The following is a 20,156-nucleotide window of genomic DNA, read 5'->3' on the forward strand; positions in this document are numbered from 1 at the left end:
CCAACCCCAAAATAAAAAAATAAAAGGTACCCTGGGTTTAGTAAAAAAAAAAAAAATCTTGGGAAATCATTATTTGTACAGAAAGATTGGCCTTACCTGTGTTTCCTTACAAGTTTGGAAGGAGAAGTTTTGTAAGACTCTGATGAGAGCAAGTTTCATGTTCATGAGAGCAAACCTCATGCCAATGCAGTTCCTGGGTCCAGCCCCAAAAGGCATGTATATGTAAGGATCAATGTTGCCCTTGTTCTTCTTACTGAACCTGGTTACATTGTAGTAAATGAAAAAAGTCAATCAAACTTAAATATCACAATATTTACTGGTTAGATTGTCACGGACACCCTCAACTCCCAAGCAGTTGTATACAGAAGATTTTAGATGGACATGAAAACCAACTGTGCTTTTGCTATGAGATTTGCAAGGTACAGATCTTTTCTATTCACCTTCCCCTACAGGAGTTTCCAATCTTGTTGACATAAGTCTGTGCCAAAAAAATTAATCTTTCAACACAAAAATGAAGTTCCTGTCCAGTAAGAGACATTATGGCATACTCAGAAAGACTGTATCAGGGTGAATTTATTTTCCCAAGGGCCATTTACCTTTCAGGGTGGAACTCTTCAGGATCTTTCCAGTATTTGGGATCTCGATGAAGGGCATAGATTGGTATCAGCACCAGTGACCCTTTGGGAATGACCACTTCATTGATTTTAACATCTTTCTTACAAGCCCTCTCAAGTCTTCCAGTAATTGGGTATAATCTGAGTGTTTCATTCACCACCATATCCAGGTACTCCATCTGTGCTAGGGCTTCATAGGTGGCAGGTGTCTGGGAAAAAATGGATGTACATGGATTATATTTTGGTATTGTCTTTCAACTCAGCCTATGCAGTACCAGTAAAGTGTTAGGAAGTCCAAAGAATAACTCATGTTGGTAAAGGACCTCAACACTGGAAGAGCAGTTACATCACTTTCTTTCATCTGCTTAATGGCCTACTCAGAGATGTACAGTAGTTATGCATATGGGAGACCTTTGAGGCATATCATAGCCCAGACCATGAAATTCTCAGCATTAACAGGTACTGCTTTTCTTTCTCATGTGGGAAAAACATGACAAATAGATTATGACAGTTCCACTCAAGGAAAATATGGTGACATCACTGTTGTCTTTTAACAGAGAGGCTGCATATCTCTATTAACTAAACAGAAGATACAAAATGCAAAGTCCTTGTTCCTACTTGAAAATTCCCATAGGATTGCTTTTGATTATATTGAAAGAGACTTGAGGAACACTATAGCATATAAGAATAACATGGTTACCCTTTTCCTCATATGTAAAAATTAACAGCACTATGTCATCTATAAAACTGTCTAAATAATTTGGGGGATAACTAGTACCTACTTTCCCAATGTAATAAAAGATTACAACTGGGTACCATGAGGGCACACAATTTTAGCTCCATTTAAAATTCTAAGGAGCCTGGAACCCACACTCAGCCCAAATCTCTGCGGACAGACCAGTCTTGTGCTTGGTGCCTCAGGACTTCATTGTGACCTGATATAAGATGCTTTGTGCCCCCCTCTCTGTCTAATCACCCATGTCAGCCCAAAGCCTTCATGCACCACAAAATAATAGTTGCAGAGAGATGAAAACATATGGAGCTATGTGGCTATCTGTTGTTGTGACAATGGAGAGGCCTTATTTTATAGGTTAAGTGCTATCCACACTCTGGTTCACAATTTAGATTCTTCACTTCTAGCTCTACAAGTGATACACAAGGATTTGTGTACAGGGCTGAGTCATCCTACCCATCCCAGCCAAGTGCAGCCTCACTCGGCCTACAGCCAGGTCAAACCATGTCCAACAATATCAGTAGAGTCAACTAATCAGAAACTTGACTGAAAATGCTCATAATTCTAGAGATCTTGTGGATGTTTCCTACTAGGTGTTATTATCATAACAGATAATGAATACAACAGAATTGACACACTTTAATGAAGAGCTTTTATTTCTGTGAATAGCATCCATGACATGTATTTTCTTCTGCATTTCTCTCTGCATATCATCTATTTATAGAGCTGGTGATGACAATGCTTAAGATTTTGTGAAAAACTCTCCTAGAGAGTAATTGTTGTGCCTTGTATCTAGATGTCCTCCCAAAAGTCTCATGCACAGAGAGATGGTACTTTCACAAGTTTGCTGCATTTAGGATGTGTGATGCTCAGATTAAGAGTGTGTGGTACTAAATTAGTCCACTGAGTAGTTTAGCATAGTTCTGGATGTGAGCAATAGAAAGGTCCACCCTGGGTGTATGGTGCAGCACTGAAAAAGCTTATAGTTTGTATAGTAAAGCAGGCTTGCTTTGGCTGCTGCTGCTCACTGCCTCTTGCCTCCACTGCCTTGGACTGTTTCTTCTCTGCCATACTACCCTCTGGATATGGAGCCATCTGGATATGGACTGAAATCTCTACAAACTGTGAGCTGAGATAAGCTTTTCAGCCTTTAATTTGTGGGTGTTAAGTATTTTTTCACACGAAGAAGAAAGTAACCAAGATAGATTTTGGTATCAGAAAAGTGAGATCTTTGCAGTGCAACTACCTGATCATGTGGTTTAGGAGCCTTTGGAACTGGCTTGTAGGAGTACTATGGGAAGGTTTAGAGATGCTGGTTGAAGAAGCAGCCCTAGCATGCAGTGAGCTGAGTCTGATGGGAGATTCTGATCAGAGCTCAGAAGACCAGAATATAGACATGCAGCTGGAAAAGACCGGGCTCAAAAGGCTTCATTTGGAAGTGACTCCATTGGCAGCTGGACTCCAGATCATGTGTTTTATTCCCTGGATGAAAATGTGCCTGTATTTTGCTCCTGTCCAGAGACTTTGCCTGAGACTGAAGTTAAGTGTGGCAGACTAATTAATCTGGCAAAAAATTCAAGGTAATCTAATGATGAAGCATGTCAGCTGTTGGGGACTTCTAACCAGATCTATGCTGAGAATCAAGAACAAAGAGTCTAGCACAACAACTTTAAAAGTTTTGCATTTGGTCTGAACGGAAATTCCAGAAAAGGTACAGACTGAAGAGAAGTAGCAAAGAAGAACTTTGATGCTGAAATAGTTAGCATCAAAATCCAAGTACTTTGGAATTAAATAATAGAAAATGTTCCCTGAAGATATCAAAAGAATCAGAAGCACTCCACCATTTGCAGCCTCAATATTTGAAAGGTGAAAGAGTTTGTTTCATCCAGGTTTCAGAAGATGGCCTGTAAGGTCATACAGTGTAGCCCTGAGAGGGCAATATGTGAAACTGAGTGTGAAATTGAAAGTTCAGAGAAGACCCCAGGAGATTAGAGATGGCAGGAATGTGGATCCTCTGAAGAGAACCACAAGGAATGAGCAAGGCTGGCCCAAGGGAGAAGCCATGAGAGCTACAACCACCAGCAGTACCACAGGGGCATAATACTTTTGGAGTTCACATCTTGTAACAGATTGCACCCGACATTACACATGGAACCGCAGCATTTAATGTTTGCTCTGCTGGATTTTGGACTTCCTTTTGTTACATTCAATTGGTCTGGGGACTAAAGGTCACCAGACTCATGCTTGCCAGGGCTACCTCTCTCTGCTACAAAGAAAGAGAAAGACGAGTCAGAGAAGACCAGTGAAAAAATGAAAGCATTTTTATTATAGGATTGAAGGAAGTGCTACAAAGACACTCTGGTGAAAGGGTAGGGATGCTCAGATCAAATCTGGGGCTACAATCCTGTTCTATGGGGTACAAGGCCTATACTCACTGCTCTAAGGGTCAACACTTGATTGACTGGATACTGGACTTCTTGCTAGGGATTTGGTCTTGTGCACTAATAGGGGAATTTGTATAGGCTTGGCAACTTGCAGTGGGAAGGAAAGTGTTGCCTGCACAGAAGCAGATGTCAAAACCACAAGCTGTCAGCTTCAAACTATAAAGCTGCTTGAAAATTGCTTGCTACTCATAGCCACACAGAGCCTGTATTTTCTACCCTTTAAAAAGATAATGGGTCTGTCCTTGCACTTTGGTTTTATTTTTTTTTCTGTCCCACTATTTTTTTTCTATCTCATTGAGTTGATTGATACATTTTAGGGATACAGTACAGTTACATTCATCACTGGGATCTTGTACCTTTACATGACAGGTCTCGGTTCTTATTTTTTCCCCTTGTCCCTGTGCTCCATTCACTCCCCCCTTCCCTCCCCATTTACAACAATTTTATTTCCATTCTTTCATTTTCTCATATATATATATTTTGCTTATTACCTTTCCCCTACCCTTCCAATTTTCCCTACACCTTTAGCCCTTTTCTTCCTATTTCACATTGTCAATTATACTATTAGGATCTCATTTACAATTATAGTTTTTCACATCAGAGAAACTATTCAGTGTTTACACATGTGTGACTTATTTATTTCACTTAAAAGTATGACCTCAATATACATCCATTTTCCTATGAATGCCTCTACTTTCTCATTCTTTATGGCTCAGTAGTATTCCCATTTATAGAAAAAAACGCATCTTCTTTATCCAGTCTCCAACTGATGGGCAATTGGGCAATTCCAAGTTTTAGCTATTACAAACTGTGCTGCTAATAAACATGAGTGCACATATATCACTGTGATATGATTCTTTAAATTCTTTGGAAAGATACCCAGCAGAGGGATGGCTGGTCAAATGAAACCTCTAATCCTAGTTCTCTGAGGTATCTCCATATTTATTTCCATAGTGGTTGCACCAGTCTGCACTCCCACCAACAATGGAGAAGGGTTCCTTTCTCCCCACAACCCCACCAACATTTGTTATTGCGTGATTTCTTGATAGCAGCCATTCTTTGTGGGTGAGGTGGAATCTCAGTGTTGTTTTCATCTGCATCTCTGGAATGACCAGTGATGTGGAACATTTTTTCATATATTTACTGAGTTCTTTATATATTCTATATAATAGTCCTTTGTCTGAGGATCAGCTGGTAAAAATTTTTTCCCACATTGTAGGTTGTCTCTTAGTTCTGCTGATGGTTTCTTTTGCAGTGCAGAAGCTTTTTAATAAGATAAGATCCCAGTTGTTGATTCTTTGTGCTAGTTCCCATGCTACTGAGGATTTGTTCATAAAGTCTTTTCCTATGCCAATGTCTTCAAGAGTTCTGCCTAACTTATCTTCCAGTAAATTTAGTGTCTCTTTTTAAATTATTTAGATCTTTAATCCACTTGGATTTTAGTTTAGTGCATGGTGAAAGATCAGCTTTTGGTTTTAATCTTTTCTGTCCCCATATTTGGAATGAGAATGTTTATATTGTGCCATTGTATATTGGAAGTATTTAACTTTCTTTTCATTTGCATGAGAGCTTCCAGATAAAACTTTGCCTTATATCTCAGAGGAGATTTAAAAATTTTTTTTCTTTTTATTGAGTTTATTGGTACAATCTTGGTCTACAATACAGTTACATTCCTTACTGGGATCCTGTACCTTCACATGACAGGTCTCAGAGGAGATTTTTAACTAGTACTTTACAGCAATAATGAGGCTGTTAGGACTTTAGTAAGTCTTAGTGATGGACTAAATGTCTTTTGCATAAATGGATGTGCATGGGGGTCCAGGAGAGGAATATTATGACTTGTAACTAGATGTTCCCAAAGCCTCATACACAGATAGGTGGGGCTTTTCAGAGCTGGATGGATTTATGGTGTATTATGCTAGGATTAAAGGTGTGTGGTACTAAATTTGTCTACTGAGTGGTTTAGCATTGTTTTGGGTGTGGGTAGTGGGAAGGCCCACCCTGGGTGTGGGTGGCACTTTCCAAAATTATTGTAACCTGTATGTTATAAAAGGGAAAAGGAAGCTTGCTTCTGCTGCTGTTCATTGCCTCCTGCCTATCCTGCCATGGACTGTTTCTCCTCTGCCATGCCACCTTGCTGTGGAGTTTGCCATCTGACTATGAATTGAAACCTCTACAAACTGTAAGCTGAAATAAGCACTTTATCCTTTAACTGATAGAGAAAATTCTTGTAAATAGAAAAACCTACAAAATGTCACAATGTAGAATGGCTTCTACTGTCTCTAACAGCAGTTTGCTTTGTTGAGTTCAGAATTAACAGACACCAGAGGCATTAACCATTGAATGAGTCATCTGGTCTTATCCTGAGATAACAGGGGCACATCAAGACCCTGAGCTCTGAATTTCTGTAAACCACATGATCGTAAAAGCATCAAGATGAAAAGAACCATTGTTAACATTTGCTTTCTTGACCCTGGACACCCCCTTCCTATGGGCTAGGATAGATAGCTAGGTGATTCTTAAAGGTAAACACCCCTAACTACAAAGAATTACTACATCTGGTTTGAAAGTTAACTTTCTTCTGACCATGATTTGTATACTGGCAATGTGAACTGCGGGAATGAAATGTAACCACCTGAATGAGATCAAGGCTGTAAAGCCCTATGAAAGAGAGAGCCATAAGACAGTTAGGGGTCTATGTCTGGCACGGCTTTTGGGTGTGATTGGCCTTTTGTTGACAAAATAAACTTTTTCTTATTTTACTTCCATTCTGCATCTCTGTGTGTGTCTCCTACCAATTCCTCCTGCAACATAACTAGTGGGTGTTGAGTGTTTTGTCCCAACAATGAGAATGTAGCCAAGACACTGATTAAAAGGTTATTATTATAACTTTTATGCTTCCCTTCCTCTCTAAATATCATCCACTCACCTTATTGGGCAAAATTGTATCAATCTCCTGCTGCAATTTCTTCTGGACATCAGGATGAGTGGCCAATTCATACATAACAAAAGAAAGAGCACTGCTAGTAGTTTCATAGCCACCAAAAATAAAGATAATTGATTGGGCCACAATCTCCAGATCAGTAAGAGCTGATGGGAGAGGAAATGAATTTTAGGGAAAGCCAGTTGATGTATAACATCACAATTTTGATGGAGAACAACCCAATATAACTCACAAATACTCAGATAAAAAATGAAAAAGCAATTGAGAGTCTCACAGGGAGTGGTTTCCTCTTTTAAAAACATCTATCTAACAGGGACTGAAAAGGAAGAATAATTTCAATTCAATTTCTCAAGATCTACAGGGTTTTGATCATTTGCTCCTCATTATGCCAACTACACCAACAACCTAGCTGAGTAATTTCAACAGAAATTATTTCTGTGTAATATACAAAGTTTAAGTAGTGTGCCCCTTGGATAATGACAAAACCAGTTTGTATGTGTAAAAATGTGATAACACTCTCTTTCAGAAAAAATTTAAATCATCTTAATTAAAAACATCTGGAAACACTTTGAAAGATTTTAGATACTAAGTAATCACTGTGGGTGAAATTAAAGGACCTTTCTCCTGAATATATCTTAGGGAATTTTAGGAACAATTTTGGATATAAGTGAAACTGCTGATACTCAGTGTGTGGTCCACAGACACTCAGGATCAGCTGCATGTGAACCCGATTGGAAACACTGAATCTCAAACCCACCTAAAATTTACCTTACTAAAATTTGAACTTTCTCAAAATGTGGTGACTTGTATCTACAACCTAACTCAAAAAATAACTTTTCAGAAGCATCAAGTAAAAGAACACCTGGGGCACCTCTCTTGTACAGAAACCACAGAGAAATAAAGCAGGTAGAATAGTGATGACTGACCCTAATGTAATGAATGGTGTTAGAGTAGCAAAAGAAAGAATGTTTGAATAGAAAGACATTGGGTATGAAATATGAGAAAACTTAGGGTGTGTTGAGCAAAATTAATAATACTATTCAATCATGGCCCAGATGTCTTCTTTTTAGCATATGCATACTCTTTCTGCTCTACTTAATCTCACAGTAGCCCTTGTGATAGGTGTTGTTCTCCCTCTTGAATCTCTCCTGAGAGATGCTAAGTACAGGTAGGCATCGGTCTCTGTGATCAGGGAATGGATTAGGAAATGTACATCTGCAAAGCCTTGAAATAAACACTTCACCTGCTCCAATCATAAAATTCAAGTCTAAATATATTAAAAAATGAAAGCTTGAAATGTCTACAGGATTCTCTTTTACTGATGGTAATAATGGGTTTTGTAATGATACTGTAGAAAATTCCACTAAAATGCATTTCTTCCAGCAAGCATGAATTTCAAAAAATGAATTGAAATTTAATTATAAAATCAACATTTAGAACACTGATATCCACTGTGTTAACCACCAGTCCCACAAGAATATGTATATTTTAATTAAAATGGAATACAATTTATACTTTTAGTTCTTTAGTGTCACTTGCCACATATCAAATGTCCCATATACTTTTGGTGGTTACTATATTGAACAATGAAACTATAGACTATTTCCTTCAATAATGTTCAATAGTTCAATAGTGACCTAGAAAAATAGATGAGAATAAATAGTTTGATATATTTGTAGACATAGATACATTTACTTGGTTGTGTTGGAGTCAGTCCTTTTTACTTTGGAACGAACTGCAATTTCAGGAATTTTATCAGATTGTTGTCACACCATTGTAGCTTCAAATTGATCAAAGTGAAATTATGTCACTGAAAAATGCTATATAGGGAAATATTTGATGGGAAGGGACTATCAAGTAATCACACCTAGTCCGCACATTTTGTTCTCTAAAAGATTACTTTAAAAATAACCAACAAAAACGAAAAGAATTAGAAAGGATTCATAAGCCCAATTGAAAGGGCTTCCAGTGAACAAACCTATCAGAATTTGAGCATCAAAATAAACAGTAATGAAAATAAAATAAGTTTATTACATAACATTATTTAAACAAAAGAAAGACATTGAAAAATATAGGAAAGAAGACAGAAGAAATGAAAGGAAAGGGTGTAGGGGAGAGGAGAAGGAGATAGAAGGGGCATGGTGGGAGGAGGGAAGGAAAGAGAAGGGAATTAGGGAGGGGGAAGGAAGGATGGGGTAGGCAAGTAAAGAAAAGAAGGGGAAGAAAAGAGAGGGGAGAAAAGGAAGATGAGAGAATGAAGGAAAGGAAGAAAGAGAAGCAAGAAGGCAAGAAAGAAAGAAAGGAAAGAAAGAAAGAAAGAAAGAAAGAAAGAAAGAAAGAAAGAAAGAAAGAAGGGCATATTGACCTACACTGAAAAACTAACCTATTACGATGCAAGAAATGAGAGTTAGAAATGTATGATTTTATAACAAGCATAGCAATAATGATTTTCCTCAGAAACCATCCACAAATGATAAAGCTGATAGATGAAATTATAAAGAGGAAGGTATTAACACAGTTCCAAAGGGTTTCCTCAAAAGGTACTTATTAATTTCAAGAGGAAAATTAAACACTTTACAGCAAATTAAGCTAATGAACACTTCCACTGTGTATTCACAGCGAACATCACCACTGTTTAGAGACTAACCCTTCTTATTAGATGCATTGGCACAAATTCCCATACAGCGATTCTGGTTCAGTGGGTCTGGATGTAGTGGATAACCAGCATTTATTCTGATATGGGTGACCCCCCAAGTCCACTGATGCTATCCAGGCATGAAATGCCTGTGTACATTCACTTCAATATTTGAATGTTACTGTACATGCTCCTAGATTGTGCCTCTGACTACTGCGTATAATATCCAATTGTGTCTTTCTGCAATCATCCAGAAACTTGTCACTGTTTGTAAACCCTCATGTACATTTCTAGAATAATGACAGTTCTCTTGGATTCTCTATCATTAGCCTTTGGGGCATTCTTACTTACCTTTATGAGACTCTGCGTCTTTGGAATTTTGGGAGTTTATCATCAGCTGAAGAAAATCCACTCGGTGCTAGAAACAGAAAGAGAAATTTCAAAGCCAGAAGATCAATCACGAACGCAGAAGTACATCAGTACAGTACTATGCATAACTTCCTTCTGAAGCTATGAAACTTTTGCTGAGGTTGCCTGTGTGATTGGTGACCAAAAAAAGCAAAAAAAAAAAAAAAAATAACAAAACAACATTGATCTACAAACTTTGGAGAACAGGATTTTTCTGAGTGAAAACCAGATATTGTGTCCAATAGCATTCAGTGTCTGAACTCCCCCATTCTGATTTATATGCTTCCTGAACACAAATTCCTGGCAGGAGACTGGCAGTTCCTTCTCCTCTCACACCTACTTAGTCAGGATGAAGTCCAGGATGCTAATCTTTTGTTCCCCTAGCTTAACTCTTAAACAGTGGCTCATAGATTAATCTATTGTTTCTAGAACTCATCAGCAGGTTTTAGGGACCCATCTTGAAATAGACCACCATCCTGGAATGCAATGTAATTTTTAGTGATACTCAGTCATACCTCCCTGACTAAAGACATTCCTGTGGTGGTGTACAGCCCACTTGAGGCAAAGCTGTGAAACACAGAGAATTCCCATGGCCACTAAAGGTTATGGTGGGATCAAATTTAACAGAGAACAAACTGCATCAGGTAGCCGAAAAGGACCTTTAATTAGATAATATGAAACATAAAATGATTCTTTATAAGATCTGAAAGTAAAGCGCCTGGGAAATGAAGGTATAAATAGAATTTTTATCCATTGAGGGAATAGAATATGGTAAATTTTTGTTGATATTCTTAGTTTCTTTTTAACATACAGATAAATGTGAAAACTGTACTTACAAATGAGGCTTCATGTGTTTTGAGAGCAGACATTCCTGTCCAGTATTAACAGGCTATATGTGGCACTAATTTCTTACTCCTCCATCATTTGGCTATTACTACATTAAAAGTAATAGGACTTGGCTGAATTCACTTCCAGCCAAGGTCAACTGACTGCAATTAAATTCTTCACATATGAATTAACCATTTGTTCTCTTCTGCAAAAGATATACTAATGCCCCTACTTGTGATACTGTTATCAGCAGGTGTCCTGAGGCCTGCCCAGTTCTGCTGCTTCCCACACTTGTAAAGAAGAAACACTATGTATTATTGCAGTTTATTCACACCAGAGAAACTATTCGGTATTTACACATGTGTGACTTATTTATTTCACTTAGGAGTATATCTTCAATATGTATCCATTTTCCTATGAATGAATCTATTTTCTTGTTCTTTATGGCTGAGTAATATTCCATTTTATAGAAAAACCACAACCTCTTTATCCAGTTTCCAACGGATGGGCAAATGGGCTGTTTCCAAGTTTTAGCCATTACAAACTGTGCCACTATAAACATGGGTGCACATACATCACTGTGATATGATTCTTTCAGTTCTTTTGGAAAGATACCCAGCAGAGGGATGGCTGGGTCAAATGGAACATCCAGTCCAAGCTCTTTGAAGTATATCCATGTTGATTTTCATAGTGGTTGCATCAGTCTGCACTCCCACCAACAATGGAGAAGGTTTCCTTTCTCCCCTCAACCCCACTAACATTTGTTATTGTGTGATTTCTTGATAGCAGCCATTCTTTGTGGGGTGAGGTGGAATCTCAGTGTTGTTTTCATCTGCATCTCTCGAATGACCAGTGATGTGGAACATTTTTTTCATATATTTACTTGCTGCTTTTACTTCTTTGTCTGAGAAATATCTGTTCATTTCAGATGCCCATTTTTGAATTGGGTCTTTATATTGGGAGGGTTGATTGTTTTGAGTTCTTTATATATTCTTGATAATAGTCCTTTGTCTGAGGATCAGCTGGTAAAAATTTTTTCCCACATTGTAGGTTGTCTCTTAGTTCTGCTGATGGTTTCTTTTGCAGTACAGAAGCTTTTTAATAAGATGAGATCCTAGTTGTTGATTCTATCTGCTAGTTCTCATGCTACTGAGGATTTCTTCAGAAAGTTTTCTTATGCCAATGTCTTCGAGAGTTCTGCCTAACTTACCTTCCAGCAAGTTTAATGTTTCTGTTCTAATATTTAGACCTTTAATTCACTTGGATTTTAATTTAGTGCATGGTGAAAGATTAAGGGTCCAGTTTTAATCTGTGGCAGGTTGAGATACAGTTTTTCCAACACCATTTATTAAAGAGGCTATCTTTCCTCCACTGAGGATGGTCACTACTGACTTGGTGAAATGGTAAGAAAGGGGCTAAAGGTATAGGGAAGGTGGGATGGATAGGGGAAGGGTAATAAGGGAAAAGAAAAAAATGTGAGATAAACAAAAGATGGAAATAAAGTGCTTGTAGATGGGGAGGGGAAGAAGGGGTGAAGGGAGGGCAGGGACGAGGGGAAAAAATGAGAATCAAGACCTGTCATGTAGAGGTACAAGATCCCAATAATGAATGTAACTGTACTGTATCCCGAAAATGTACCAATAAACTCAATTAAAGCTGGAAAAAAAATATATATTTGCTATTTAATTTCTAATGTCTAAATATAAAGGCATAGCCCATTATTATTATTTAATGATATAGTGGGAGATTAATTTAAAGATTAGTGTGAGTTTTTTACATTTATAATTTTAAAATTATATCAAACCAAAAATAACATAAATTAAAACCATTCATTCAAGTAAGGAAATAAACAGTTTTTACTAAAAAGTATCAGTATTATCAACCTATAGAAGAAATCAACAAAATAAGCCTGTTACTTTAAGGCAGGGAAAGTGTTGCCTAAAACGTCACTGGTACCATACAAACAACCTTGTCAAATGGTAAAGACTTTAAAAATAAAAATGATTCATGACCATAAAAAAAGAAGAATGTACCAATAAACTTAATGAAAATAAAAAAGAAGAAGAAACACTAGATGTCCTTGGTGCCTTTTGTCTTTGCTGCACAGAGCAGCTTAGATCAGCCCAAGACACAGTTGTTTCTGTATCTTTTTTCTCTTTTTCCTATCTCAGGGACCCTGTAGTGTCTCATAAGAGATCCAGGCTTACTATAGGGGTCTTTGATAATATCTTACATATTTTAATATAAGTATACATTGCATAATATTTACATAAGGTTAAACATACCTATCTCCTCAAATATTCATAGTTTATGGTGAAAACTGTCAAAATCCTTTCTTCTAGCTAATATGTAGTTCAGTATATTTATCTGTAGCCAGTCTACTGTACCATAGTACATGAGAATTTCTGACTCTTACCTAACCTAACATAGTACTCAAAGATCAATATTTTTCACCCTCCCTCTACTCTTCCTGTCCTCTGGTGACCATCATTCTACCCTCAACTTCTATGAGGTCAACATTTCTTATATCATACATATGAATGTGGGTGGCTTAATTCACTTAACTCAACAATCTTCCATTCCATCCATGTTGCCAGTGACAGGATTTTACTGTTTTTAATGCTAACTAGTATATCATCTTGTAAATGTACCACAATTTCTTTATCCATTCACAAACTGATGCATATAATGACTCTTATAATTTACCTTCCTTCCAACAGTGTGCAAGGTTTCCTTTTGCTGGACTTTTGTAAAGAGTTTATCTCAACAATATGCATACCACAATAAACTAGTATTTTTGTGCCTATTATTTAATTTTAAATTCTTTATCTCTGTCTCACTCTGCAATCTCCCTAAAATATGAGAGCTTGGTTTCTCTAGAGATCACCATGTAACTTTATGTGTTTATTTTGTATTAGTACATGTTTGCAGCACATTCAGTTTACAATCATATCTTGGAGAGTGGGTACTTGTACATAATAAAGCTTGATTCTTTTTTAGTCCCTCCCTTCTCCTCTAAATTTATTTTCCTCATTTTCATTCTTGTTGATATTATTAATTTTATCTTATATTTATGACATATAGTATTTACAATCATCTAGGCTATTAGGTTCCTGTATATGGCATAAGATAATACAGAAATGTGTAGAAATCATACACATAAGCTAGGCATGGTGGTGAACATCTGTAAACCCAGCACTTTGGTTTATAGTTCAATCCCTGGTACCAAAACAAAAACAAAAAATAAACAAACAAACAAAAAACACAGCACTTTGGGAAGATGAGGTCAGAGGGGTTGCAAACTTGAGCTGACTCTGGGAAATTTAGTGATTTAGTGAAATTCTTCTCAAAATAAAAAATGTGCTGGGGGATAAATAAGAGGAAAGGAGGTGAGTGAGAGGGAGAGGGGAAAAGTGAAAAAAAGAGAAAAGGAGAATCAGAAAGAAATATAATCAGAAGGAAGAGAGGAATGAAGGAGGAAGGAAGGGGAGGAAAGAAAGAATAAATCATATAGATATATTCTAATCAATTATCAATAAGTGAAACACCCATATGTAACTACCATCAAACTTTACCTTTTGTTTCTCTTTGAGGCGACTTTCTTTCATCCTTTCAACAGATATTTTTAAAAAATCTGTGACATCTCTTGGAAACATAGAGATATTTAATGCTTCCAACACTGGTGTAAGAAATGGAAAAAGTACTGTAGTAGAAAGACAAAGAAGAAACAGTGAAAATGTTTACCTGGCAATTACAGTTATACACCACTCAGGTTGTAAGTTAGCAGAGTGCTCATGTGGAGCTACTCCTTCTGTCACCTTTCTTTGGGCTGCAGGCTACTGCCTGAGCAAGGGCACATCACACAGGGTCACCACGATGGCAGTGTCATCAATGGCCACATCTGCATCGATCAGAGGAGGAGGACTGAACACCCTGATGGCTCCTTCGTTTGTGCATTATTAGAACAGGCACTTTGCACAGATAAGGCTTTAGTCTGGTGCTATAACCAATCATGCTGTTCAAGAAAGAGAAGTCAGGGTAGAACTAATGCAGAAGAAGTTTCTCAATTAGAATACAATGAAAACAAATATAAATAATTGGAAAGTTCACAAATATACAGAAATTGAAAAATACACATATACATAACCAAAGGATTGAAGAAGAAATAAAAAAGGATTTTTACAAACTGGTTGAGATTTAAAAATGGAGAATAAAAGGAGTGTATGATGAATAAAAAGCAAAGCTCAGAGGGAAGGTTATTGCTATTGAGCAAGAGATCTCAAATTAATAATCAAACTTAACACCACAGATCATTAAAGAAAAAAAGAGCAAATGAACCTAAGCAAACAAAAGGAAGAAAATATTAAAAACCACACTGGAATCTAATGAAATACAAAATAAAACACAATTGAAGAAATTAACAAAAACTAATGTTACTTTGAAAATATCAACACAATTGGCAAAATGGTATTTATATTCATGCAGAAGTAAAAGGAAATGACTGAAATTGCTAGCATCCAAAGAGCAAAAATAAATTGATTAAAAATTCATTGACCCTATGTGGAAAATTCATAGCACTGAATGCCCACACTAGGAAAACAGAGCAAACTCAAATAAACAACCTAACAATGACTCTTAGACTCCTTGAAAAACAAGAGCAAGAAAAACCCAAAGCTCAAACAAGAGAGGAAATTATAAAGATTAGAGAAGAAATCAATGCAATAGAAACTAAGAAAACAATACAAAAAAATAAATGAAACAAAGAGTTGGTTTCTAGAAGAATAAATAAAATCAATAAACCCTTAGCTAATCTTATGAGAAAAAGGAAAGAAAAGGATCACATCCATGCAATCAGGAATGAAAAAGGTGAAGTCACAACAGATCCAACAGAAATCCAGAGGATCGTCAATAACTACTTTGAGAACCTGTACTCTAATACAATGGAAAACACGGATGAAATGGACAGATTTCTAGATACTAAAGAATTACCAAAGTTGAAAGAAGATAAAAAATTTAAACACCCCAATAACAGTCATTGAAATTGAAAATGTATCTAAAAATTTACCAACAAAGAAAAGCCCAAGTCCTGATGGAGTCACTACTGAAATTTACAAGACATTTAGAGAAGAACTACTGCCATTACTCTTCAAACTTTTCAATGAAATTGAAAAGGAAGCTATACTTCCAAATTCATTCCTGGAAGCAAGTGTCACTTTGATTCCCAAACCAGGGAAAGATGCAACTAAAAAAGAGAACTGCAGGCTAATCTCCTTAATCAATATAGATGCAAAAATCCTTAATAAGATACTAGCAAACAGAATACAGAGGATCATCAAGAAGATCATACATCCTGACCAAGTCGGATTTATTCCAGTGATGCAAGGATAGTTCAACATACGTAAATCAATAAATGTAATACACCATATCAACAAAGTGATGGACAAAAACCATATGATCCTCTCGATAGATGCAGAAAGAGAATTTGACAAAATTCAACACCCATTCATGATAAAAACCCTGCAAAATATTGGAATAGATGGTCTATATCTCAACTTAATAAAGGCTATCTATGAAAAACCAACAGCCAACATCATATTAAATGGCCAAAAACTGAAAATCTTCACATCCAAATCAGGAACAAGACAAGGATGCCCACTATCACCATTTCTCTTCAGTATAATTCTGGAAACATTAGCCACAGCAATTAGACAAGAGAAAGAAATTAAAGCAATAAAGATAGGAAAAGAAGAAGTTAAACTGTCATTATTTGCTGATGATATGATACTCTGCAAGAAGACCCAGAGGAGAACCATGCCAGCTCCCGATCCAGCAGCCATCGCTCAAGGTGCCACTGAACCCCCATAAGCACCCCCCCGGCACTCTCAGACCCCCTGACTGTGCCAGTCTTTGGACCCACTCTGCAGAGGCAGAGGCGGTCATCAAGGGTATTTTTCTGAGTTCCCAACTTTGAATATCTTTAAAGAAAGGGCGTGGGAAACCTGTAATAGAACATTGCGGAGTTCAACCATTCAGAAGGATGGGGAACTCAATCTGGGCCTTGCAGCCCGAGGACAGCCAGAATCAGGGGGTTCAGCCATCAGCTAACTGAGATCAGGGGTCTTGCATCCTCACTCTGTCTGAGCCATTAAATGGTAAATACACTATATTGAAATTTTGTTCACTGCAGACATGTTCGGGACTGCTTCTTGATTTCAATTTAATTCAAATGATTTAAGGGTGATAGACTAGTGACTACCACAGGTGGTCAGTGTCCAAATTGTGCTTGATCTTAATGTGTTGCTGATTGTATCAGTTGGGGTAAAGCATTGTGGTTGATTTGATGAGCTGTTTTCTCTGATGTTATGAAGATGAGAATGTCTGTGGGTCGTTAGAGACACAGAAGCTAGGGCACAACTATATCAGGAAGATTTGGATGATAACCCAGAGATTAAACCAAGGATAGCCCGACAACAAAAATAAAAATGAGAAAACACTTAAGCAAGACACAAAGACAGACTTCCAGTTCACCACTGGCAAACAATAGGGCAAATGAGGATGAAAAGGCCGATCGTGAACCACCAGGACACCCTAAACTCAAAGCACAGGAAGTAACAAAACAGATCAATCAGGCTCTAGAAAAATTCAAAGTAGAAATAATTTCCCAGATAAACATAGAGATAGTAAGCAAAATGGAAGTCGTGATTCGAGACTCTAGAGCAGAAACTGACAAAAAAAAATAGATGAGCTCAGAACCACGATAGAAGCCATGAAGGCCCAGCATAAGAAAGAAATGGAAAAAATAAATGCCCAACACAGGAAAGAAATGGAATCCATAAAACAGATTCAAACAGATATCCAGAACATTAAACACTCCATTGAAAGTGTACACAACAGAATAAAAGAATGCGAAGATAGACTCTCAGGTATAGAAGATAAGATTGCAGTAAGTGACCATGAAAAGAGAGGTCTCTTAAAAACACTAAGGGATCATGAGAAATTGATCCAACAACTCCTAGATGATGCAAAAAAGAATAACATAAGACCGATAGGAATACATGAAGTAGTAGGAGAAAATACAAATGACTTTAAAAAGCTGTTCACAGAATTAATGACAGAAAACTTCCCAAACAGAGGGGAAGAATTTGACATTCAGATAACTGAGGCATATAGGACCCCAACTAGCTACAATCAAAAAAATGTACACCTAGACATATAATAATCAAGATCCCAGAAACCCAACAGAAGAACATAATACTACAAGCAGTAAGAGAAAAGAAACAAATCACAAGAAAATGGAAAGATGTCCTCTGCACGTGGGTAGGAAGAATCAACATAGTGAAAATGGCCATACTACTAAAACTGCTATACAGATTTGATGCAGTGCCAATTGAAATTCCAACACTATATTTCACAGAACTAGAAAAAAGAATCCAAAAATTCATTTGGAACCAGAAGAGACCTAGAATAGCAAAAGCCATCCTAGGCAACAGAGACATGTCAGCGGGTATAACAATTCCCAATTTGAAACTATACTACAAAGCCACTGTGATACAAACAGCATCTTCCTCCAAGATAAGGTAAAAGAGAAGCATACCTCTCTCACACTTTTCAGAGACATGGCTGCATTTCAAAATATGAGACTAAAATATAAAAATAAGTTATATTTCTTATACCATAAGAAACAATCAAAAAGCAAATGAATCCACTGACAATAATATCAAAAAGTAACATAATTACTGATAAACTTGAAAAAAGTAACATATAATAAAAACTACAAAATGTTGTTGAAATTAAAGAGGATAGAGATAAATAGGCAAAGCATGATATGGTCATGGACTAGAAAATTTATTATTAAAATGTCAACTCTTAAAATTCACCTGTTGATTTAATGCATTCTGTGCCAGAGTCCTAGCTGGTTGCTTTGTACAAGATGACAATTTAATTTTAATAATCATATGGAATGGACAGCCCAAAATTTTGGGGCAAACATCTCAAGTCATTTCAAGAGGTCCAAACTATATTGAAAGAGAAGAATGAATCTGTAAGATTCATGATTTCCAATATTAAAATTTGCCATAAAGATATAAAAATGAAGACAGTATGGTACTGGCACAAGCAGAAAATTAAATAAATGAAATATAATTTGGAGTACAGAAATAAACATAAGTACATATGATTTGTTGGATTTTGAGGAAGGCATCATGACAATCAATTGATTTGGGGAATATGTTCTTTTCCAAAAAAAAGGTGCTTGGCCAACTGGAAAGTCAGTTCCATGCAAAAGAACAAATTTGCCTCTTACTTCAGCTGCATACAAAACCTAGCTCAAAATAAACAAAGCACCTAAAAATATGATGTAAAAGTATGCAACTCTCACAAAAGAATCAAGGCAGTAAGCTTTCATGGTCTCACCTTTGATAATAAATTGTAATATTTTAAATTCAAAGCAAAAGTAGTTGTAGGTAACAAAGACAAGGCAGCAGATACCACAATCCCCAACTTGAAACTATACTACAAAGCTACTGTGATAAAAACAGAATGGTACTGGCAAAGAAACATACCCGAGGATCAGTAAAACAGATTAGAAGATGCAGAAACAACTCCAGATATAATCAGCCAACTAATCTTAGACAAAGAAGCCAACCATTATCACTGGAGGAAAGATAGCCTCTTTAATAAATGGTGCTGGAAACACTTGATTTCAATTTGCCAAAGATTAAAACTAGATGCCCATCTTTCACCATACACTAAACTAAAATCAAAGTGGATTAAAGATCTAAATATTAAAGCTGAAACACTAAGCTGGCTGGAAGAGAGGTGAGGTAGAACTTCTGAAGACACTGGTATAGGAAGACTTTATGAACAAAATCTCAATCACACATGGACTAGCACAAAGGATCAACAACTGGGATCTTGTCTTATTAAAAATCTTTTGCACAGCAAGAGAAATCACAACAGAGCAAAGATATAACCCACAATGTGGGAAAAAATTTTACCAGCTCTTCTTCAGATAAAGGACCACTATCTAGAATATATAAAGAACTTTAAAAAATTGGTCCCCCAAGTTTAAAGACCCAGTCCAAAGATGGGCATCTGAAATGAACAGAGGAATTTCTCAGAGGAAGAAGTAGAAGAAGCAAATAAACATATGAAACAATGCTTAACACCACTGGTCAAGCAAGTTGAAACAATGCTGAGATTCCATCTCACTCTAGAAAGAATGGCTGCTAACAAGAAATCAACCAATAACAAAGGTTGGCAGGGCTGTGGGGAAAAGGAACCTTTCTCCACTGTTGGTGGGAGTATAGACTGGTGTGACCACTGTGGAAATCAGTGAGGAGCTTCCTCAAAAAACTAGAATTAGAAATCCCATTTGATCCAGCTATTCCCCTTCTGGATATCTACCCAAAAGAATTAAAAGGATCATACCACAGCAATATATGCATGACCAGGTCTATAGCAGCACAGCTATTACAATAGCTAAATCTTGGAAACAACCCAAATGCCCATGAACTGATGAATGGATAAAAAGATTTTTTAAAAGTATAAT

The 20,156-nt window shown here is 36.8% G+C and overlaps 1 protein-coding gene across 2 annotated transcripts in view; it reads right to left on the bottom strand.

Annotated features, from left to right (window-relative positions):
- Positions 1 to 20,156, bottom strand: part of LOC104853022 (cytochrome P450 3A9) — a 45,086-nt gene that overhangs the window by 12,558 nt on the left and 12,372 nt on the right. For both annotated transcript variants that reach the window (XM_010610842.1, XM_010610841.1), the window contains exons 8-12: positions 14,182 to 14,309; positions 9,722 to 9,788; positions 6,721 to 6,881; positions 597 to 823; positions 97 to 259 (exon numbers count right to left, since the gene is read on the bottom strand). In XM_010610842.1, coding sequence (XP_010609144.1) covers positions 97 to 259; positions 597 to 823; positions 6,721 to 6,881; positions 9,722 to 9,788; positions 14,182 to 14,309 — 746 coding nt within the window. The remainder of the gene's footprint in view (positions 1 to 96; positions 260 to 596; positions 824 to 6,720; positions 6,882 to 9,721; positions 9,789 to 14,181; positions 14,310 to 20,156) is intronic.

The sequence above is a fragment of the Fukomys damarensis genome, unplaced genomic scaffold (assembly GCF_012274545.1).
Source record: "Fukomys damarensis isolate Sample0158 unplaced genomic scaffold, DMR_v1.0_HiC HiC_scaffold_17, whole genome shotgun sequence".
Lineage (NCBI taxonomy): Eukaryota > Metazoa > Chordata > Mammalia > Rodentia > Bathyergidae > Fukomys > Fukomys damarensis.